Genomic DNA, 20,453 nt, shown 5'->3' on the forward strand with positions numbered 1-20,453 from the left:
TCTGTGTTAAAACAGAGTTACTTACTCAGTCTTCCTCCTGTCTGTTTAGCTTTCTTGTTAGCCCGCCGTGTGTCTTCTCTAAGCTGAATGATGACCTGCAGCACACGCAGGAAAAACTTCTGCGTGGAGGTCTTGGATGTGAGAGAGCTCATGCAGGGCAGCTGCAGCTCACGACCACCTAATGTGCGCTTCTGAGCAGCCACAATCACCACACTCTCTGACCCATCAAATCTGCAATTCAGTTAAAAACAAGTACTGTTATTGGAAAGAACCCTTTTCATTTTCACTAATTTAGCTTATCAACATTAATCATATCAAAGAAGATTTAAACCAGTTTATATCTAGAGGCTATTGTTTAACAGTTAAGTGTTGTTTTTTTTTCCTTTTGTGAATTTTTTTTTTTTTTTTTTACTTTAGCAAAGACATATATATAGCAAAGACAATATATATATATTTGTTTTAAAGATCATAAGTGACAGTAAAGACAATAATGTTACAAAACATTTACGTTGTTTCAAACTTTCTATTCATCGAGGAATCCTAAAAAGAAATTATAAGTTTTCACAAAAATATTCAGAAGCACAACTATAATAACAGCAAAGTTATTATAAATTGTAATAATAATAATAACAATAATAAAATAGTGTAGAGAGCTGCAAATGTTCTGGAGGGAGGTTCTTGGCGTAGTCTGTGAAATGACCGGAGAAAATATTCTTTTGGAATCAAAGCTTTGTTTATTGCATATATATCCTGAGAATGTCAGTAAATGCCAGCAAAAAGATGCTCATAGATTTCAGTTTAAAATAAGCTAAAAGTGTTATTACTATAGATGTAAAAACATCCAAAGTCCTGTTCTTTCACAGTGGATTAAAGAAATGTTTGACAACCTTACTCTTGAAAAATTAACATATGCAATAGAAGGTAAAGCAGAGGTTTTTTGTAGTAAATTGGATTGCAAATTAGATTCATCATTATGGAATCTTATGTAAAGATGAATCTAATTTGAAATCCAGTGTACTATAAATAAACTCTGCTTTACTTTTTTTTTTTTTAAGACATCAGTGAATGTCATTTCATCTTTATTTCTATTTAATTTGTGTATTTGCATATATTACTTTATTTTACAACTTATTTTTAATGTCATTTTGTGTTTGATAAATGTAGCGGTGGGAAAGTATACTCTTTATAATGTTTAATGATATTCTGTAGTGTTCATGGGGTTTTGAAAAAAAAAAAAAAAAAATGAATTCACAGTAATACTGATTTCTAATCAAATAAAGTCTTATTTTAATAGTTTAGAACAATAGATAAGTCTTAATATACTTTCAAAAAAAAATTCAATGAAAGTCAACCCCAAACGGTAACTTAGGCTGAAAGTTTGTCCTCACCTGCTGGTCATCTTGCCCTTTAGGCGTGTGGATATAGATGGGTCCTCATGAGCTTCAGGAGACTGAGCATCAGCACGTGCTCTTCTCTGCTGCTCCAGGTTATACTCCCTCAACTCCGCCAGTAAAGTGCCTATACAGACCAGAGACAAAATAAAGAGATTACCTTTCACAATTTCAAAACAGATTATTCACAAACCTTCACGATGGTGATAACACAATCACGAGTACATTAGCATATTCCTTCCCATATAATACATCTTTACTATTCAGCCCTTAATCATGCCATGAGTGACCATACTACCAAAAACAGGGTAGTAATGTAGTACTGACCGATTTGTTTGCAGAGAGTGTATCCGAGCTGACGTGCCCCGCTGAGTAGAAGTCTCAATACAGTGTCTCGGGTTGGTGAGTCCCCTCTGGACAGCTGCAGCAGGATGTTAGCCGCGTCCTCCAGACCTTCCTCTGAACACGAGTGTGATGTCAGCACCTGGACACAAACCACAGGAGGTAACTAATCCGCCTGCTGAGCTGGGTCAAAAGAGCCCAGGGTTAGGAGAACCATACATGAGGAGACATATGTGCGTGCACCATCATTAAATACCTCCACAGAGAGCTGCAGCTGTTTCTCTGTTAGTCCAGCAGAGGCCAGTTTGGTTTCAATGTCTGTGCTGCTCACTGCTGGCTTCGGTTTTCCTGCTAAAATAATGAGATATAACATTTGAATATTTTACGGTCAAAATCACAAACACAATTGTCTGGTCAATCAACAGTGTTATACATATCACCCACTCCTAATAGTGTTAAAGGGATACTCCAGCCTAAAATGAAAACAGTCTGAAAAGCCCTAATTTATAGATTTTAAAACAGCTTAAAATGTGGCTCAGCCAATCTTATTCAAGAACCAGAACTTTCCATATTAATCCATGTTTTAAACTGTTTTTAATGCTATAAAGAGAGACTCACCAGCAATACTGCCAGAGGTGGTGGTGCTGCTTGTTGCAGCAGACACTGTGGTGGCTGGTTGAGAGGGCGTCGGGACCACTGAGCCCTGCATGGTTCCTGTACCTCCCACCGATGTGATGGTCCCGGACCCTGCTGTGGTTTGAGTGGCAGGTGCAGAGGGTGTGGCATTCGGGGCCTGAGGCACTGGGTGGCTGGCTGGAACCTCCGTGGCCTTGTTGTCAGGCAGAGCGATGGAAATCAAAGAGAGCAGACGGAGCAGTTTCTCAGTAAGAAGGGAACTACGGCGGATCACTGGGTGGGAGAGCATGTTCATCAGCTGGCCCAATGGAGATGCCTCGAGGCTCAACAGAGCCCCTTCTGTCTCACCAGCACCCCCTAGAGGCAGAGTCTTCATGGAGGCCTTGCCTTTACGGCTCACATTCATGTTGTCCAGCTTGACCAGGAGATCCCAGAAATCAGTGGAAATGCCCAGGGACTGTGCTGTAACTGTACAGGCACTCAGGGAATTGTGGGTAGAAGTGGGATTACTCAGGGTAGCAGAGGAGTTGCTCTGGCTGGTGCCACCAGACCTGTAGCTTCCACTGGGAGTCAGTGTTGAGCCGACACAAAGACGAGTGTCCAACTCTGATGAGGATGATGACAGGGGATCTTTACAGCGCTGCTGAGTGAAGTGACTGGGAAATACCTAGAAGAAAAAAAGAAATGTTCTTTATTGCTTTGGCTTTTCATCTGTATAATTAGTACATTTTGCATATTACTTTAAATCACATTTAATGTTTGAACTTCTTTGTCATAAAAAAAAAAAAGTTTGAAACTTGTTTTTGAGAAGACAACTCATTAGTTACTTAAAGGGATAGTTCACCCAAAAATGGAAATTATGTCATTAATTTGTCATTCCAAACCTGTAATCTGGGGTTCAACCGTAATTTTACAAAGCTACCAGAATACTTTTTGTGCCCAAAGAAAACTATTTTACTGATGTCCTTCCTATGTTTTCGGACCTTGATCATGGTAGGACCCTTGCTGTCTATGGGAGGGTTAGAGAGCTCTTGGATCTAAAAAATATCTTACTTTGTGTTCAGAGGATTTTGGGTTTGGAAGGAAATGAGGACAATTAATGACAATTTTAATTTTTGGGTGAACTATGCCTTTAACTCAATACCACATTTAAATTTGTATAAATCTTACACATGCCTAATGCATTAACAAGTGATGAGTGCCCTTTGGCTATAGGTGGTCTAGTACCTTGGCCAGTTGGATGAGGGTATCCAGTACATGTCGACATACAACTGGAGCAGCCTGTGGGTGGATGTGAACAGTTGATCCACCTCCTCCTCCTCCTGCACATGCTACTCCCGCTCCTGAAACGCCACCTCCGAGCCCTCCAGAGCTCATGCCCACTCCTGCCGAATGCTTCTCTGTGTGCTTTCTGCCCGACACCCGCTGGATCTGAAAGATGTTGGTCCTGCATCCCAAAGCTGCGTCCATTGAAACGGACAGCCAGGAGAGCTGACTGGAACTACGCGACTCCACTCTGTTCATCAGCTCCAGAGAGGAAGATGACGACGAAGAGGATACAGCAGCCTGCGTAGATGAACAGGAAGCCTTTCCTCCACTGGATGAGCCCTGGCCTAGGGAGCGCTTGCCACGGGACTCCTCCAGGCGTGCAGTCTCCAGGCAGAGCTCACTCTCGCTGCTACGCTGAAGGATAGACAAGAGGCTGCGGATGACCCAGCCACGTGTCTGAGAGTGATAGCACAAGTTACGCAGCACTCTGTGGAGGCGGCTGGTATTGAGCTTGGGCTCATCCACAAAAAGCAGCACTAGAAGGCAGGACAAGGCCTCATGGTCCAACAAGAGACGCCCCCGCAGACGCAGAAGAGAATCAACGTTAGAGCTAGAGGGCCTACATTCAAAAACAACAAAAGATGATTTAGAAATATTAAATTTACTTGTTCATAAATACAGTGCAAGTGTTTCACTAACATTTGGAACTAAAATACATGTGCAAACTGTAAGTTGCATTTAGAAGCATGCGTGAATAATATAAAAAAATAGTCCCTGCAGGGCATTAAAGTGTAAAAAAAAAACAAAAAAAAAAACCAAACATATCATTTTGATTTAATTTCATGCCAAAAACCATCAGATAAAGCATGGACATTTTTATTATTGGTATTTTTCAAGCACCAAACCCTTTTTATCGTCACACTCACCGGCTGTGATTGGCACTCCCTCCCATTTGAAATGTTCCTCCTCTTTGCACAGCCAATCGAGTGTATTGTACCCCACGGTTGCCACCGAGGCGGCTGGTGAAGGCAGGTGAGCGCAGGATGGCAGACAGGGCTGAGGAAGAACTGTGACCGAACAACCTCTCATGCATCAGCTGTCTCTGCCTGGCCTCCTGTTCCCTCCGCAGTGCCGCAGCTTCTGCTGCAATATCTGGGGGCATGACTGCCAGCACACTATCCTCCATGTCCTCCAGAACGGATCGCCGCAACTCAGAGGGCAGGGTCTGGATGAACGTGACAGGGTCTAGAGGTTGATCACCCTGTGGAGGTTGCTGGGATAGCTCTCGACGCTGCTGCTCTGCACGTTGCTGGGCCAAGACCTGATAGCACAGGAAAATATTCATCAACTCCATGAAGACTTTTTCCTATTCAGACAATTTATTTTAATCACTCTGCATTTGTTACTCATACCTCTTCCTGAATTGCAGGTGGGAGAGCAGCTAGGAATTCTGGGCTAACCTCAGTAAGCCCTGGCCCTCCTGCCAGCACAGTACTAGCTGTCGCTGCCAACGTGGAGGCGACAGGAGGCCGAGAAGGAGGTCTTATTCCCAGCTGGTTCTGCAGCACCTCCCGACGGATGTCTTCAGGCAGCGCTGCCAAGAAAGATGGGTCCACACCTTCTGGCAGACTGATGCCTGCAAGGAAGTGACAGAAAATTTGATACAAAGTTGAGGAATGGCTCATGGCTATATTCATCATCAATCTTAACTGAAAAACCAACCTGCCAGAGGGTCATCCTCTTCATTGCTGGTGGATGGGAGGGGCTCCTCCTGGATTGCCTGCGATTGGCTATCTGCACTGTCACTCCGAGGCATGGTTTCACCAGGGGATGAAACAGAAGTTGAGCTGAAATAAAGATCATAATATGGTAAGAATTCAATAGTCATACAAAACCAAGTATATAATTCTTTTTGGTAGATGTGTGGTCCCTTGCTTACTAAAATTAAATAGCAAATTTACTTTTAAATGGAAGAAAGCAGAAACAAGTGATTGGTAGATAATTTAAGCAATATTTAACCATCATCATTGGCCAATAAATGACTAAACGGACCTTCAGGCATATTGTTAGCTCTAAATCCAACAACCTTGTTAACAAGATGTGTATTATGTAAACATTATTTGTAAATTGACCAATTTTGTGCAAACAATTCTAAACATTATATTAGCAGGATTCCACCCACTATGTTCTAGATTAACAGTAACATTTTAATATAATATTAATTGTAAACTTTTTTGTAGTATTTTATTAATACTATTAATTGTTATTTTATTCATTTTTCATACATATTGCAGTTGTAATGAAGAAAATAAAGGCACTTTATAAAAAAAAAAAAAAAAAAAGAAAAACAACAATGCAATAACAGCCAATCCCTACTGATCTATTTATCTAAGAAGTACTGTGGTCCAAATACACACCCTGTTTCTCCATCTGTTTGCCTGTCTGTGAGGCCACTGTCACCACTTCCTGACAGTTCCTGAGACATGTGATTGGGTGGAGCGGAGCTGGCAGCTGGCTCTTCCTGCGTTCCTGAGGCAGGACTGCTTGTATCCATGGGTGAACCTTCAAGCTGAGATACACCCACTGGCACAGGCTCTGAACTTTCAGCTATATCTGGACTGAGAGAAGCTGAGACAGACAGCAGGAAGAAGAGATTAGTAGACAATTCAACATACCCAATGTAAAAGGTGGGGGAAAGTACATGCAGTTGTTGCATGTAGAATGCAGTGGGATTATACAATAATTCTGATAAAGGCTAAGCCTCTTCACAGATATTTTACCCATGGCATTTTTAAGTAGAATAAGGATAAGAATTCACCGTGATGTGAATGTTAAAGTCATTCCACTGAACCACAGTGTGTAAAATCTAATTTTACAGGATTCAAAGTTAATCTACCTTCCCTGACTGCATCCAATGCTCCTCCTCCTCCTCTCTCACCAATAATGGGTACAGGTGACATCTCCATCTGAGATGCTTCTGCCTCACAATTCGGCCTATCAGGTGCTGAGAGCTGGGGAATCCCCGCCCCTGCCAAGGCGCCATGAGAATTAGGATTGGAGTCAGCCAGCAGCAGCTCAGTGATTGGCTGGTGCACCTGCTGACTGATGGCTGTTTCAAGAGACACGAGGGCTTGCTCGTGTGGGGCAGGGGTGGTTGGGGTGACGTCTCCTGATGGGGGCGCTGTTAGGAAACCTTCAGAGGTGCGAGGAGGGTCCAGGCAGGATGACAATCCACTCTGGGCCTGTTCTCCTTCTGACCAGATAACAGAATGAAAAGAAATGAGTATTGTGGACATGATAGGTTAAGATAAACGTGATAAATGACACTGTAGCTCGGTTGAAGAAGGTAATGAAAAGGAAGGGCATGTGACTGAGGGTCTGCAGTGAGGAAGGCAGTAAATTGTATAGTTATCTCCTTCGAGGGCCACACTACACTGATCCCCAACAACAACACAACTTACTACCTCACCACATCACAGCCACTGTAGCCTTATCCAACTAAAGACGATAACAACATTCAAACATTTGACAGCCAAAAGCAAAAAAAATATTGTTCATACTGACAGTAATGTGGTGAATACAATTCATGTAGCTGTAAACCTATAAATAATTGAGCAGTTGCCTAGAAATGATTGATCGAGCAATTGATTGTTGCCTAGCAGCATTACCGCGGTGTCGGCAGAAAGATCGTCCAGCTGTTGAAGCAGTTACCGTGGGAAAGACAGTAGACTGTATAGTTATCTCCCAGATCTGGTGTGATCCTAAAACTATACAAACTACTACCTCATCCCACAGCCCGCAGAAGAGTTTATCCAGTACCCTGGTTCTTCACAATGAAATAGCTGATTACATTTTAGAAACAAAACATTTGTTTTATTTGCATTTTTTGTGCTCAGTGAAACGGAAATGAACAAAAACATGCACGTAAACACTAGACAAACATGCAATGTTCTAACCTGCAGTATTCTCTCCAGCTCCATTGACTGTTCCAAGCCCAGAGCCCTGAGGGAAATAAAAGCAACAATTCATCCACCCTTACTGTGAAATGCACACTGAATCAGGGATGTGACCTGGGTCCTGGCTGATACCCATGGTTTGATTGAAGATTTAATTCAATCTTATAAATCATAGTAATTAAAAAAAAAAAAAAAAAAAAAAGATTTCTGGAGGATCATGTAACAATAAAGACTGGAGTAACGACTGCTGAAAATTCTGAAAAGTCCTGTGGGAGTCCAAGGAATCAATTTTAAAATATATTAAAATAGAAAATGTACGGTATTATAAAAAATATTTTAGAATTACTGTTTTACTGTATTTTTGATCAAATAAAGGCAGCCTTGGTGAGCGTACGGGATATTACTTCCAAATAATTTGTGTAGGGTAGTGTATGAATACACGAGCAACGTTAAAAAATTTGACAGCACATCACTTAAATGCTATATAACGTGGCAAGCAACACTGCTTGGCAATTGTAAACATGACAAAAACATCCAAACTCAATTGCTACAATTATAAATCAACCAAGTGTCTATAACAGAAGCACCTGTCTGCAATACAGCCTGTAGATTACACTACAATTTAAAGCTTCAAACTTATTTTCTAACTTTATTCATTCACATTCATTATTTTTTTTGTACCTGTAGGCTCTGTTCCCGGGTCTCTTCACCAGCTGCAGAACTCTCATTCTGTTTGGCTGTCTCCTCTTCCTCTGCCAACTGTCTCCTCCTCTTCTCCCTGCGCTCCTCCAGCTCCTCATCTCGCAAGCTCTCCAGGTGCTGCAGTATGGGGACCTTCACCACTGAGAGACCAAGCACAAGACTTGACATTAGAGATAAACTCATTTAGCAATTCTTCCTGCAGTGCATAAACAACAGATGGTAATATATTCATTCTGAGATGAGTCTCACCTGCCACACAGTCATGCATGCTCTCGGCATCCAGGACTTTACACTCATCCGTCCATCTGGTTAAGGCGGTCGGGATGCTTGAAAGGGTTCCTGTAGAACACAAGGGTTTAGCAGGTGCATCTGGAACCGTTAATTTTAAAGCAGCTTGTCTGTGGGAGTCTCACCAGCTTGTCCTCCGGTGCTACTCTGTTCATGAAAGAAGTCATCCAGTAGCTCATCATCCGAACGGGCAATGATGTGCACGTCCTCGTTGCCCACCAGTAAACGTGCACGACCACGAGACTGCAGAGGCAGAGAGCTTGACAGCTGCAAGATATCAGCTGCAGCACTGGGGCCCAATAATCTGAGAGACACACACATGAAAAATAAAAGGAATTTGAAGCTGCAGTGACAACAAACAGAATTGTAAACGAGTCTCATTTATGATGTTTTTTCATGTTGGAACTACAGGAAACCAAGAAAAGCAATGAAAGCTGTGATTTTTAAAAGGATAAAAAAAGAAAAATTTACGTGCACATTTTTGCACCACTGTAAAGCATGTTATTTCATATCGTGTTAAAACAAAGGCAGTAAAGTTAATGGACTCACCTCTGCAAGATGAGAGGAGGGTTGGGCTGGCGGTTACCAGGGTAATGTACATGGACCGTGTGACCCGTGTTGGCCGTGAGCTGGCGGAGAGAGCGTTGGCTGCGTCCCATGCCCTGAGCCAATCTGCTGCTGGTGCCTGTTCCCCCCAGAGTCAGTGAGCCATGGTCAGCGTGACGCACCATCAGAGGGTGGGAGCTGGGGATATTTCCTGGTGAGGGAGGTATGTCAGCTAAAGTGCACAAAAGACAGATAGAATAGACGTGACACATTTGGTCAAAAAAAAAAAAAAAAAAAAATTCTCAGGGATGTTCAGCTCAAACTACTTTGAGTAAAAAAAAAGAAAAAAGAAAAAGGGAATAAATGTATAGTAGCCCAAAGATGTTTATTAAACCACTAATTTCTTACCAGATGTGGAGAACATGTTATCAAACTCAATGATGAGGTCATCGTCTCGGTCAAATCTCTCAAAACGAATGTGTGGAGCAGCATTGATATCAGGAAAATCTTCATCCAGTTCCATTTCTGAACCTTCATCATCATCGTCCTCATCTCCCTCTTCATCATCCTGGGAACACATAACAAAATGAGAAAAATGCAAAAAAAAAAAAAAAAAAAAAGATAAATCTTCTCTAGGGTGGTTTCTGTCTTTGCTTTTTAAATAATTATTACCTGATCCTCCTCCTCCTCTTCCTCCTCTTCTTCCTCCTCATCTTGACTATCCTCATCCTCGTTGCTGCCGCTGGAGTCTTCCTCCTGTGTGTGTTCCTCATCTTCTGGTTCAAGAATGTTCATAGAGTCTAAATCAGTAAAGAGAACAAAATGACTACAAGATCTTCCCCAAGACAGATTTGAGGAGTATAAAGACAAATTCCCAGTGTGAAACATAAGTTTCGGAGGCAATGAAATTCAGAGTGTGGGCCCCCTTTCTATAAGGCCCGATGAGCAGGCTATGGCATTTATGGGTCACTGTCATCATATGTTCCATGAGCTAATATGAAAGAGATCCATGTCCTACCCTCTCTGTTGGCTTGGAGAGTGGAGGCCTGACTCATATTGGAAGGAGCTTCATCCATCAACACGTCCTCTTGAGACTCATCCTCTCCAGAGCGACCCACTAATTAACAAAACCAAATCAAACACACAAATCCAACTCTGTATCGCTTTCATATTTGGCCTGAAACCAAATAAATCACTTACCAATGATGGTGCTATTAACAGTTCCTGCATCTCTTTCTAAAAGTTCATCAATCAAATCCACCAACTCATTTTCCACCTACAAGAATACATGAATAACAAACATTGTTCAGCTGGAGGAGGAATTTCATATTCATCAACAGAGAACAGTTCCACAAACTGCTGTGCTTCTAACCTGCATGGCCTGAGTGCTTAGCACCTCTGGCTGTCCAGCAATGACCACGGTGTCACCCTCGGTTTCTCCATCCATTAGGTCAGCATCTGTGGCTTGACCACGGTCACGATTCTCTGCTGGCTCTGCCTCGCCTGCCTCCCCTGTACACAGTTAGACAAACACACAACACTCAGCAAGGGCACTGGGGCACTCTGCTGAGAGTTAAAGTGATCAGTGATACAAGCATTACCTTGATCTTGGGTGTTGCTGTTGTTGTCTCTGACTGTGCCAACAGTGTCATGCTCGGTCTTGTTCTTGCTGGATCCCCCTTTACCCCCAAACAAACTACTAGGCTGATTCACAATTCGTGACAACGTCTCCAAAGGCTTCAGAGCAGCATTTACTGTGTTTGCCATATTTGGACTGCAAGAAGAAAATAAAAACAATTTACATTTGCTTAAAAATCAATTATGCAATATCACCATGGTTAGAAAAACATTAAACTATAAACAAAAATTTGCATTCTACTAATATATCAAGAGTTCGTTGTTGTTATTATTATTATTATTTTGTGATACCTGGATAGATCAAGACTATGAGGCACACGGGCAAGGTCATTAACAAGGCCTTTCTTTAGGAAGAGTCGGATGATATTGTTCATGCCGTTGTGCTGGGTCTTGGCTGTGGCTGTGCTGTAGAAGCTTGAGGTGGAGGGACACGACTCCATAATGGTGCTGATGATACACATCACTGCTTGCAAGCTGCAAAGAGATAAATGTCAAAGTTTAGTCAAGTTGTACATATCCAGTTAAGTACATTCAGTGTCTTAATAGTTTAAAAGTACATTTTAGAATAGTGACTGGGCAGCTCGACTCACCGGGCATGTTTCTCAGTGCCTTCTGCCATGGCCAATGCTCGACTCAAAGCAGCCTTGACCTCGTTGACCAGGGCTGCCTGGGCATCAGTGCCTGTGCCAGCTGCAGCGAGGCTGGCCAGGAAAAGTCGTGCAAGGGCAGGGGTGTCCTTGTCCTCGGAGTTCTGGGTGTGTGGGAGCAAGTGGTCCAAAACAAATGCCAGCACACTGCAATCCTGTACATATATATATGGTCACAATTATTACACATGATGAATGATGTTTGCTAAAAGAAAGTAAAATAGAACTTTACAAATACACTGAAATACTGTCCAGGCAATGTCTTATAACTCAATATTGCATAAACAGAATCAGTTCTCTAAAAGCAATGACGTGAAAAATGAAACCTTTGACTGAAACACTGGTTGCACATCTACTGATGTGACTCACCTCCTTAATGAGCTCTGACTGGCCAGCTATGTAGTTGTAAGAGGTGATGAGAGTGGCGATGCCAACATAGGAGCGCACCAGCTCTGCAAGCAGTCTCAGGATGGTAGAAGTGGGCATCAGGGGTTTGCTGGCCTTAGCTTTGGCAGCTCGGCTCTCCTCCGTGGAAGCTCCCTTCTCTCCCTCCTGTTCCTTTTTCTCTTCTCGCATTTCCTCAGGCGTCGAGGCTAGATATAGAGAAAGAGCAATGACAGGAAAACAATTACAAGGGCAAGACAAGAAACCAGCCAAAGTGAGAAAAACATGGTCATTGTATAAAGAAAGGGTTCTAAGCTCTAAATGTGTAAGTGTGCATGTATAGAAGTTCACACCTTCTCCCTGTGGAGTTCCAGATTGGGAGGATTCTGCAACAGCACCATCAGCAGCAAACACCTGGGTCTGATATAATTAACACCCACTATTAATACAAATCCCACATTTCTTATTATAGTACACACACTGGGGGCTACTTGTGTTTTTCACAGAGTAGCTAATTGAACTAGATTTGTACATGAACGAGTTTTATTTTCATACAAAAAAATCCTCATGACATGGCATTGGAGCAGGCCTGGTGTTATGTAACGAATAAAGTGTTGAGGAAGCTTTTTTGCCACCCTAAGTCAAGCAAGTCCATCTTCATGTCTAAGCAACAAACCACACATTTTGATGTCACTAATATAGGAGAATTCCAACATTCAATTTTCATCTGACAAATGGCTTTAAAAAAATCCAACTGGTAATGTTACAGTCTGAATATGTTGTGAGCACATGCTCATTCATTTAGTGAATTTCATATGAGACTTGCTTACGGTAGAGACAAACTGTTTTGTGTAACTGTGTCTTGAAGTTACAATAAATAATCACTAAACTTTGGGCTGCCTGCTCCGAACGCCATGAAAAATACTTGTGAATCTTTAAAAACAAATTTTTCATACAACTTTATATTTTAGAAAAAAAAAGAAAAAAAAAAAGCTGAATTTTCTAGGTCTTATCAATAGTGATTCCAAGTATGGCATTCTTTGATAATTGACAATGCACAAAATCAGACAGATATTGTACAACATATATAAAACTCTTACATTGATGTGGAAAGCAGACTGCGAATCAAAATCACTGCCTTGTCTGGTAAGTCTGTACTGCTGGTAGACATCATCACCAACATCCTGCAGGATCTGACACAGGTCTTGACTTCCCGGTACTGTGGCTGCCCGCTCCTCTCCTCTCTCTGCTACACATAAGCAAACCCAAATGGACCCCAAGCATTGAGAGAAGTGGATGTTGATGAGAGATGACAGCTTGATAGATCTGGACCATGAACTAAATAAAAACGCATGCTCTCATTTTTCTGTCTTACCCTCTTCTGGAGCGTGATATGCTGCTAGGGCATTCAGCATGTCATAGATGACCTCTTTAATAGTCTCTGGTATGGAGGGCAGTGGGGACAGCTTCAGGGGTGTCGTCTTCACTAGCTGAACAGCATTTGGACCCTTAATTCTGAAATTCTCAAACTCATCATCTGAGGCTGATGAACAGAGAGAGATTGTGACTGGTTATTAGGCTTTAGAACAACACTATATGGTGATTTATTATTTTTGGGTGGATTTTTGGGAGGTTTCCACCATACCAGTGCCAGCACCTCTTGGGGCAGGGAGAGCAATTCGGATACAGCTCTTGGCAGTTTCCATAAAGCACTCTGGGTTGCGACAGGCCGCTGGGCCGAGGACACGTAGGATGTAGTTGATCTCCCTGGAGCCCAGACTACCTGACACCACACCTGACGTAGTGCTTCCTGCACCACTGGTGACGGCAGACCGTACCACCTGAGGAAAGAGAGTGAGATAATAAGGACAAGTTATTTTAGGTAACACACCCAAGATAAAAGAAATGTTGCTTTTGGGTAAATATGAACCTTCTCCATAGTGTGTCGCAGGGTGGCTGGGTCTTCTATGATGTGACGGAAGAGCAGAGTGACCAATGGGGTGAAGCCATTGAACCCTGAGCTCTGCGTGAGGTTCAGGATCATACGAGTGCTTTTGAGCTCTGCAAACATCATGGCGTAATGGTGTGTACGTGTGAGACGCAGACAGAGTCGCAAAGTGGCATGTAAAGTGTCCGGATCCACGGGGACACTGATCATGCTGACACAGGCACGGATCAAAACAGTGATCATGTCCTCTGTCATCCCCTGTACAACAATACCGCTGGAACCAGAGGGTTCCTGAAGGGTAGAGTGAGCTGCGGTGCTTGATTCCTTCTGCTCTGACTCTTCTTTAGGGGGCGCCATCTCCACAGCGCCGGAATCTGAAAAAATGTCATAAAGAAACATTTAATAAACTATAAATATACACACACAATTTAATGCTAATGAATTAAATTATTATTTTTTTTTAATTATAAATAGTATTCAATTTCACTCATAGCCAAAGCCAAAACTCTGTGAAAAGCAGAAACAAGGTGCACTCAGTAATTTTCCCCCCCATCAAACAATGGAGAAAAAAAAAGAAAGGTATAAAGGGGTCATACTATGCTGCTAAAAAGAACATTATTTGGTGTAATGAAATAATGTGTTTATGCAGTTTAAGGCTCATCGGTCTGAAGCGAGGTGTGCTCTGATTGGCCAGCTATCCAGTGTGCTGTGATTGGCCGAATACCTCAAGCGCATGACGAAATGTTACACCCCTTAACATATTGTGATGCCCTGTCCGCCCAGAGCAATGAGACAAACATAAAACCCATTATAAACATGATTTCTAGCTGTCTTCTTTTGGAAGGCCAAGCAAAGTTTCACTTTCTCAACGAATGTAGACGTGTTAGAATGAGGCGTTTTAGAGGGGTGTGGTGGAGACTCAACTTTTATAAAGAATATCTCTTTGGATTTGAGACTTTAGTCTTTGCAACTTTACGGATCCTCTTTATGCACCAAGAGCTTTTAACACTCCAAAGAGAAAGGAAAATTTTTAAATCGCATCATATGACCCCCCCTTTAAACTTTATAGGCTTGCTGTTGCTTCACCTGTGTCAGTCTGTGTCTCTTCAGTCTTTGCTCGCTGTTCAATCTCTTCTCTCTCCGTATCAGTGACACTCCCGGATTTTGAGGTCTTGGGCATCCGTGGCACCCGCTGTACAGTCAACATAACTGGCCGTCTGTTCCCAGTCTCCTCATTCACCTGAAAAAAAGAGAAAAAGAATCTAACAAAGATCTACTACTCATACTGTATGGCCACTGTAATCAAATTTCTATCTGAGTCACAAAACGGGTGTTTTGCCCAGGTCGTAGCGGTTACCTGCACCATGGTATTAAACTGGACAGTGTATCTCCTACGGCCTGCAGTGAAGCGGACGCTGCTCTCTCCTGCCCTCCAGGCTGAGTCGATGGTGCTGTTGTTACTTGCACTGTAGCTACACCAGCGGCCTGAACGGTCATCAAACCAACGCCAGTTATTCCCAGTGGGCTGCAGGTACTAAGATAAGAAAGTTAACACAACACTTACGTTAGATACAGAACTTGTTCACTGTTGTCATATTGAAAGATTAGGATTATAACATCTGGCACCAACCTTATTCATCTGAGCTCTTCGTTTGGATGAAACAGCCATTTTCTCATAGAAGTCAATAAGCAGGAGAACAGGGGTGATCCATCTACAAATAAACAAATATATGGGAAACATATATATCTTATTACATGAAAATGCTGTAAATTGTTGCAAAAGGGCCCAAACATCATTATTCCATTTCTCGGTTTTTAACATGCTTGGGTCAGCAGAGATTTCTAGGAATGCTGATGTCTGAGTGCATCAATCATGCAGACAGGGGAAGGACAGGGACTCACTTGGGTGTTTGGATGTCCTTCTGCTCTTTGGCAGCTTGCAGACAGGGCTGCACCACCTCCAACAGCTTGATCAGCACAGTTAAGACACCACTGCTCTCCACCACCCGAGCACATGAGAGTTTCAGCTCCTGTGGCACATAGCACGACACGCTTCCATAAGAACGGCACAGTGGTTGCATTTACTTGTGCATGCAGATCCATAAATTATTTTAGAGGATAGTGCATAAATAAACAGTAATGATGTGTGAGGCCGACTATGCAAGACCATGTACCTCAAAGAGCAGCGTGAGCAGCAGGATGCGGGTGGCTAGGTTGGAGGCCTGGGGGAGGGTTGCCATCTGTCTTGTCCACTCAGACACGGTCTTGGTGTCACTGGTTGTTAGCGGCACTGCAGCCTTTATTAACACGTTGGCAGCCTCCCACACCTTCGGAAATAAACAAACATACAGATGATAATAGGGTCATGGTTTTAAGTCAAAACCTACCCATATATTATAGTTAAGCACCATAGGTGCAGGGCTCAACAATAAGGATGGCCTACTGACCTGGGCCCAGTGTGAGAGAGTTTTGGGCCAGCTGACAGTAATGTTACTAAGCACTACAGCTTATACCTGTTAATAATGCATTTGTGCTGGAAACCTATATACAGTTATAATTTCCTGCACTTATTTAAAATTTTCTTTTTAGAAATTTAATTTAAGAATAATAAAAAAACAAATTTACAAAAATATACAATTCAAATATTTGAGGTCAGTACTTTTTTCCTCAAAAGAAAAAGAAAATAATACCTGTATTCAGCAAACACGCAGTTAAATGTGATAGTAAAGACATTTAATGTTTCAATTGATAAGTATCCAGAGCACCAAATTAGCTTAAAAAAGGATCTCTGAAAGATCAAGTGACATTGATGGTAAAGCAGAATTCTCAGCAGCCCTTGCATCAGTTTTCAAAGGAATAAATTACAATACTATAATAAAATAGAAAACCATTAAATTCTAATATTAAAAGAATAATACAATTCTAATAATAAATGCAGCCTTGGTGAACAAACTTTTCATAAACCCCAAACTTTCAAATGGCAACATACACAATAAATGTAAAATGAAATTAAATAATACTAATGTAAAAATTATACACTTTAAACCATAAAATGCATTGTTGTTATGGCCAGGGCAATGCTGGCAGAGCAGGCAGAAATCTAAACTGCTGGTCTCACTGGGCAAGCAGTCAATAATGACCAATAATGTATATGGCCCATAATTCACAAGCATATTTTTAACAGTATGGTTTACTCTGACTAACAGCATAAAAAAATAGCTTTGTAAAAAAATAATTTATATTAAGCATTTAAAAGATAAGCCTTTAGCACCAAAATGTTTTTTTTACCCAAGACCATAAGTAGCACATTCAGCCATGCGTGGCCAGCTATTTGACTAGATGTGTATGAGTAACTTTCAGTAACTGCCAAAAATACCTATTCCAATTAGTATGTTGTGTGCACATATGGGTATACTGACCTGATTGACCACCTGTCTGAGGATGAGGTCCCTGTACTCAGGGCCGTTCCTTTTAACAGCAGTCATGAGCAGATCACAGAGGCGGTAGACCGTGTCCGGCAGCTCGTCGAGCAGGTGGAAGCAGCCAGGCAGCATCGAATCTGTGAAGGCATGTAGCTCTGTGGTGTCTAGAGGCTCAGCTTCCAGGAAACGCTCCAGACAGCGTGACTCTTCCTCTTCTACCCGCTCCCTTGCTCTCCTCTCCTCCTCCTCACGCCGACGAGCTGCTTCCTACAAACAAAAAGTAACATGGGTGTGACTTGTGAATCTGTTCAAAGGCAGGGAAATCTTGGTGAAGATGTGAAGTAGACAGGTGAGGTGGCCTATGCTGTGCTACTCAGTAATTCCTATTTAACTGATGTAATAATGAATGTGTGGGTGCCCACCTCAGGTGAGTCTGAGCGCTGCTCCATGCTAACTTCTTGACCTAGAGACATGGCAATGGCCCGCATCATCTGGTCTTCTTCAGACATGGTGAACTCCTACAGAAACAAAGCTCACAGTGACTACGCTAACTTATAGCCTGTGTGTGCATCCTGTCTGTGTATGCTTGTGTGTGTGTGTGTATGAGAGAAAGAGAGAGTTTTGTCTGTGTGTTAGTCTTACTCTGACAGCTGCGCTGAGCAGTGGTGGAGGATGTGTGAGCAGGTACTCAGTGGCCTGTTCCATAGTGCTGGTGTTTAGTAGAGCCTCCATCGCATGCTCTCTGGAGAAGCCCATGTCCATTAGCTATGAAGGAGGTCAAGGTTTGACTGGTTAGAAATGGCTAATAGCTTTCTTCAGGTATCTTAGATCTCGAAACACAACCTCATATATATGCGAATGATTGGCGATTCATTTGATCACATTTATAAAGATTCATTAAATTGTTATGGTTAATCATTCAGTTGATTACCATTTCTGATAATACATTTGAATTGAAATCATAACATGAAAATACACCAAAATTAAAAACAGGATTTCTGAAAAAAATAAAAAAAATAAACTTTCCTAGAGTATTACCATTGTTATATGTTACTGCTAATATTTTATTTAACTCATTAGAAATCCTTTCTGATTAAAAGTTTATATTTCATAGGATTTCCTACAACAGAAAGTGGCAGTACCTGAGTCAGCTGAGCCTGGTTGACCTGTGGCTCTCTGCGTGCTGTAGAGTTGCTTGCCTCCTCTGTAGAGGCTGTAGCAGTGCTGCCATTGGCACCTCCAGACACTCCCTCTCCAACTACTCCCCCCGTTCCTGAAGGCACGCTAGCTCCCCCACCACTTGTGGAACTGCTCTCCTCTTCAGGCCGAGCAGTGCCCTCCTTTTCTTTGGAGAGCCGCTCCTGGATGATAGGTTCTCCTCGTAGGATGTGGCACAGAATGGCCAGCATAGACTCAGCCATGCGTCCACCATACACCTTCAAGGGCTTACGGTTCCACAGGTTACGGATACAGCTGAATGCAGCCTACAAAAAGAGTTGGAAAATTTAGAACTGTGCTGCTTCGCTTTAATAATGCAAGGGTACTTATACTAACATTAAATGTCATACCTTCTGGGTGACGATGAGAAAGCGCAATGCGCTGAACTGTGGCGTGTTGAGTGTTGCTCCAGGCACTTTAGCAGGCAGAGAGTGTGGGGAGTCCAGAACTGTGCTGGGGTTCACCATCTTCTCTACAAGCATCAACCAGGCATCTAGGAATTCTCCAGTCCCATCAGGCAGCTCAGAGTGTTCCAAGCCCTCCGACACGGGCACTTTACCTCCCATGGACAGGGCCCAGTTAAACGTCCTGATGAATACAAAGCATTTTACTTGTAGTAAGTATAATACTACAGAAAGTCAAAAACAGCATGATTACTGAAAAATTAATATATGTTTTTTTAAAATTCAGTTATTTGTTTTCAATTCTTCTACTCACTCAAACAGAGCATCATGGCCACCGGAACAGGAGAACTTCTGCAGCATCAGATGGTACGGATACTTCCTCTCATCAAACAGCATGGGTGAGGTGAAGCCCACAGAGCAGATAAAGAAAGTCAGTCTGATTATGAAAGAGAAGCACATAAATATAAGCGTCATACACCTCCAGGAAATACAAGTCTCAGGCTTCAGGGAATTCCGTTTACACTGTACTATGTGGTGGGTATATTTTGTGTTATATAATGGCCTCAGGAGTCAAAAGAGCGTGTTCAACATGGAATGTTCAGAAAAGTGCAGACTAAGGATCCTCAGATCAAAGACTACATCTCTATGATCAAATGATCTATATTTACCCAAAAAGTGCTTGAAATAGTAGAACTATCAGTCATGTCAGTATAACCAATTACAGTGAAGACGACTTGAGTGACACTGATTTGTTACTCAACTACAAAGTATAAAAGTTCATGTATCCTTCTGTTCAGGGAGTCTCTCTCGGTTGTTGTGACCAGTGTGCTCCCGACCATGAATAAAACTTTAATTCCTGCAAAAAGCAACTTGGGAGTGGTGTCTAGTATATGCTGCGCAGCAGAGGAAGTACTAAGTACAAGACAGTGATAGTGTTGGAAGACTATAGAACCGTCCTCGGGCTGAGGCTGTAATACTGGAGTTGGTATTAAAGATCCTGTGTTGGACCAGTGTAATCCTGAGAAGGGTGGTGAGAGTGTATACATGCTAAAGACCTGTGTGCTCATGTGCAACTGAGGTAGTTATAGTAACTTCTTGACGGGATGCCGTCACCATACTACAGGGAAGTATTGTAAGTATTCTGGAAAGTCAGGGAATTAGCTTGAGATACTGTAGTTACTATATTAACAACTAGTTGTTTAAATTGTCTGTGGTGAAGCCAGATTAGCATTGGGAATTTCCACGACAACTATCAGCAGCTCCATTTACTAAACTATCATTAAAGATACTAATGCTATGTTCAGAATTATAGGGTAAACTTTGCTACAAAGCAGCAGGTGTATTTACCTGAAACGTGGTGTGGGTGTATAGGGAGGCGGCTGCCAGCTCAAGCCCTTGGTGAGAAGTTTAGTAAGAGAAGATGCGGTGGCCCGAGCCGCCGGTGTTGGGGCGGTGCCTGTGCTGGTGGTATGATGAGAGCGCCGCTGGCGGACAGGTGAGCCCACACAGAGCTTCACCAACAATCCAAAGAGCTCTGCCAGAGCCCTGCCCAAACGAGAGGAGGCTGGGGGATAAAGAGATAGATCCAATGTAATTCAGAGTTTCTCATTTGACTTATTAAATAACAGATTAAAATGTCTGAGACCGCTCTTCTGGCTCTGA

The 20,453-nt window shown here is 42.3% G+C and overlaps 1 protein-coding gene across 12 annotated transcripts in view; it reads right to left on the minus strand.

The window, feature by feature from the left end:
* Positions 1–20,453, minus strand: part of LOC128012143 (E3 ubiquitin-protein ligase HUWE1) — a 41,560-nt gene that overhangs the window by 8,960 nt on the left and 12,147 nt on the right. For 7 of the 12 annotated variants that reach the window (XM_052595175.1, XM_052595163.1, XM_052595167.1 and 4 more), the window contains 42 exons: positions 20,139–20,355; positions 19,105–19,227; positions 18,738–18,975; positions 18,312–18,653; positions 17,812–17,934; positions 17,592–17,687; positions 17,167–17,436; positions 15,922–16,074; positions 15,650–15,777; positions 15,378–15,459; positions 15,105–15,281; positions 14,834–14,987; positions 13,730–14,121; positions 13,445–13,640; positions 13,175–13,342; positions 12,900–13,048; positions 12,153–12,219; positions 11,785–12,008; positions 11,359–11,570; positions 11,060–11,242; positions 10,732–10,904; positions 10,503–10,642; positions 10,331–10,406; positions 10,149–10,247; positions 9,803–9,930; positions 9,539–9,698; positions 9,134–9,362; positions 8,710–8,888; positions 8,546–8,635; positions 8,276–8,436; positions 7,595–7,640; positions 6,535–6,891; positions 6,056–6,266; positions 5,361–5,485; positions 5,051–5,274; positions 4,565–4,959; positions 3,597–4,257; positions 2,352–3,036; positions 1,990–2,084; positions 1,719–1,875; positions 1,389–1,518; positions 26–231 (listed from right to left, as the gene is read on the minus strand). In XM_052595175.1, the coding sequence (XP_052451135.1) occupies positions 26–231; positions 1,389–1,518; positions 1,719–1,875; positions 1,990–2,084; positions 2,352–3,036; positions 3,597–4,257; positions 4,565–4,959; positions 5,051–5,274; positions 5,361–5,485; positions 6,056–6,266; positions 6,535–6,891; positions 7,595–7,640; positions 8,276–8,436; positions 8,546–8,635; positions 8,710–8,888; positions 9,134–9,362; positions 9,539–9,698; positions 9,803–9,930; positions 10,149–10,247; positions 10,331–10,406; positions 10,503–10,642; positions 10,732–10,904; positions 11,060–11,242; positions 11,359–11,570; positions 11,785–12,008; positions 12,153–12,219; positions 12,900–13,048; positions 13,175–13,342; positions 13,445–13,640; positions 13,730–14,121; positions 14,834–14,987; positions 15,105–15,281; positions 15,378–15,459; positions 15,650–15,777; positions 15,922–16,074; positions 17,167–17,436; positions 17,592–17,687; positions 17,812–17,934; positions 18,312–18,653; positions 18,738–18,975; positions 19,105–19,227; positions 20,139–20,355 (8,421 nt within the window). The remainder of the gene's footprint in view (positions 1–25; positions 232–1,388; positions 1,519–1,718; positions 1,876–1,989; positions 2,085–2,351; positions 3,037–3,596; positions 4,258–4,564; positions 4,960–5,050; positions 5,275–5,360; positions 5,486–6,055; positions 6,267–6,534; positions 6,892–7,594; positions 7,641–8,275; positions 8,437–8,545; positions 8,636–8,709; positions 8,889–9,133; positions 9,363–9,538; positions 9,699–9,802; positions 9,931–10,148; positions 10,248–10,330; positions 10,407–10,502; positions 10,643–10,731; positions 10,905–11,059; positions 11,243–11,358; positions 11,571–11,784; positions 12,009–12,152; positions 12,220–12,899; positions 13,049–13,174; positions 13,343–13,444; positions 13,641–13,729; positions 14,122–14,833; positions 14,988–15,104; positions 15,282–15,377; positions 15,460–15,649; positions 15,778–15,921; positions 16,075–17,166; positions 17,437–17,591; positions 17,688–17,811; positions 17,935–18,311; positions 18,654–18,737; positions 18,976–19,104; positions 19,228–20,138; positions 20,356–20,453) is intronic. The other 5 variants (XM_052595169.1, XM_052595168.1, XM_052595170.1 and 2 more) reach the window with 5 other exon arrangements.

This window comes from Carassius gibelio, chromosome B23 (genome assembly GCF_023724105.1).
Source record: "Carassius gibelio isolate Cgi1373 ecotype wild population from Czech Republic chromosome B23, carGib1.2-hapl.c, whole genome shotgun sequence".
Taxonomy (NCBI): domain Eukaryota; kingdom Metazoa; phylum Chordata; class Actinopteri; order Cypriniformes; family Cyprinidae; genus Carassius; species Carassius gibelio.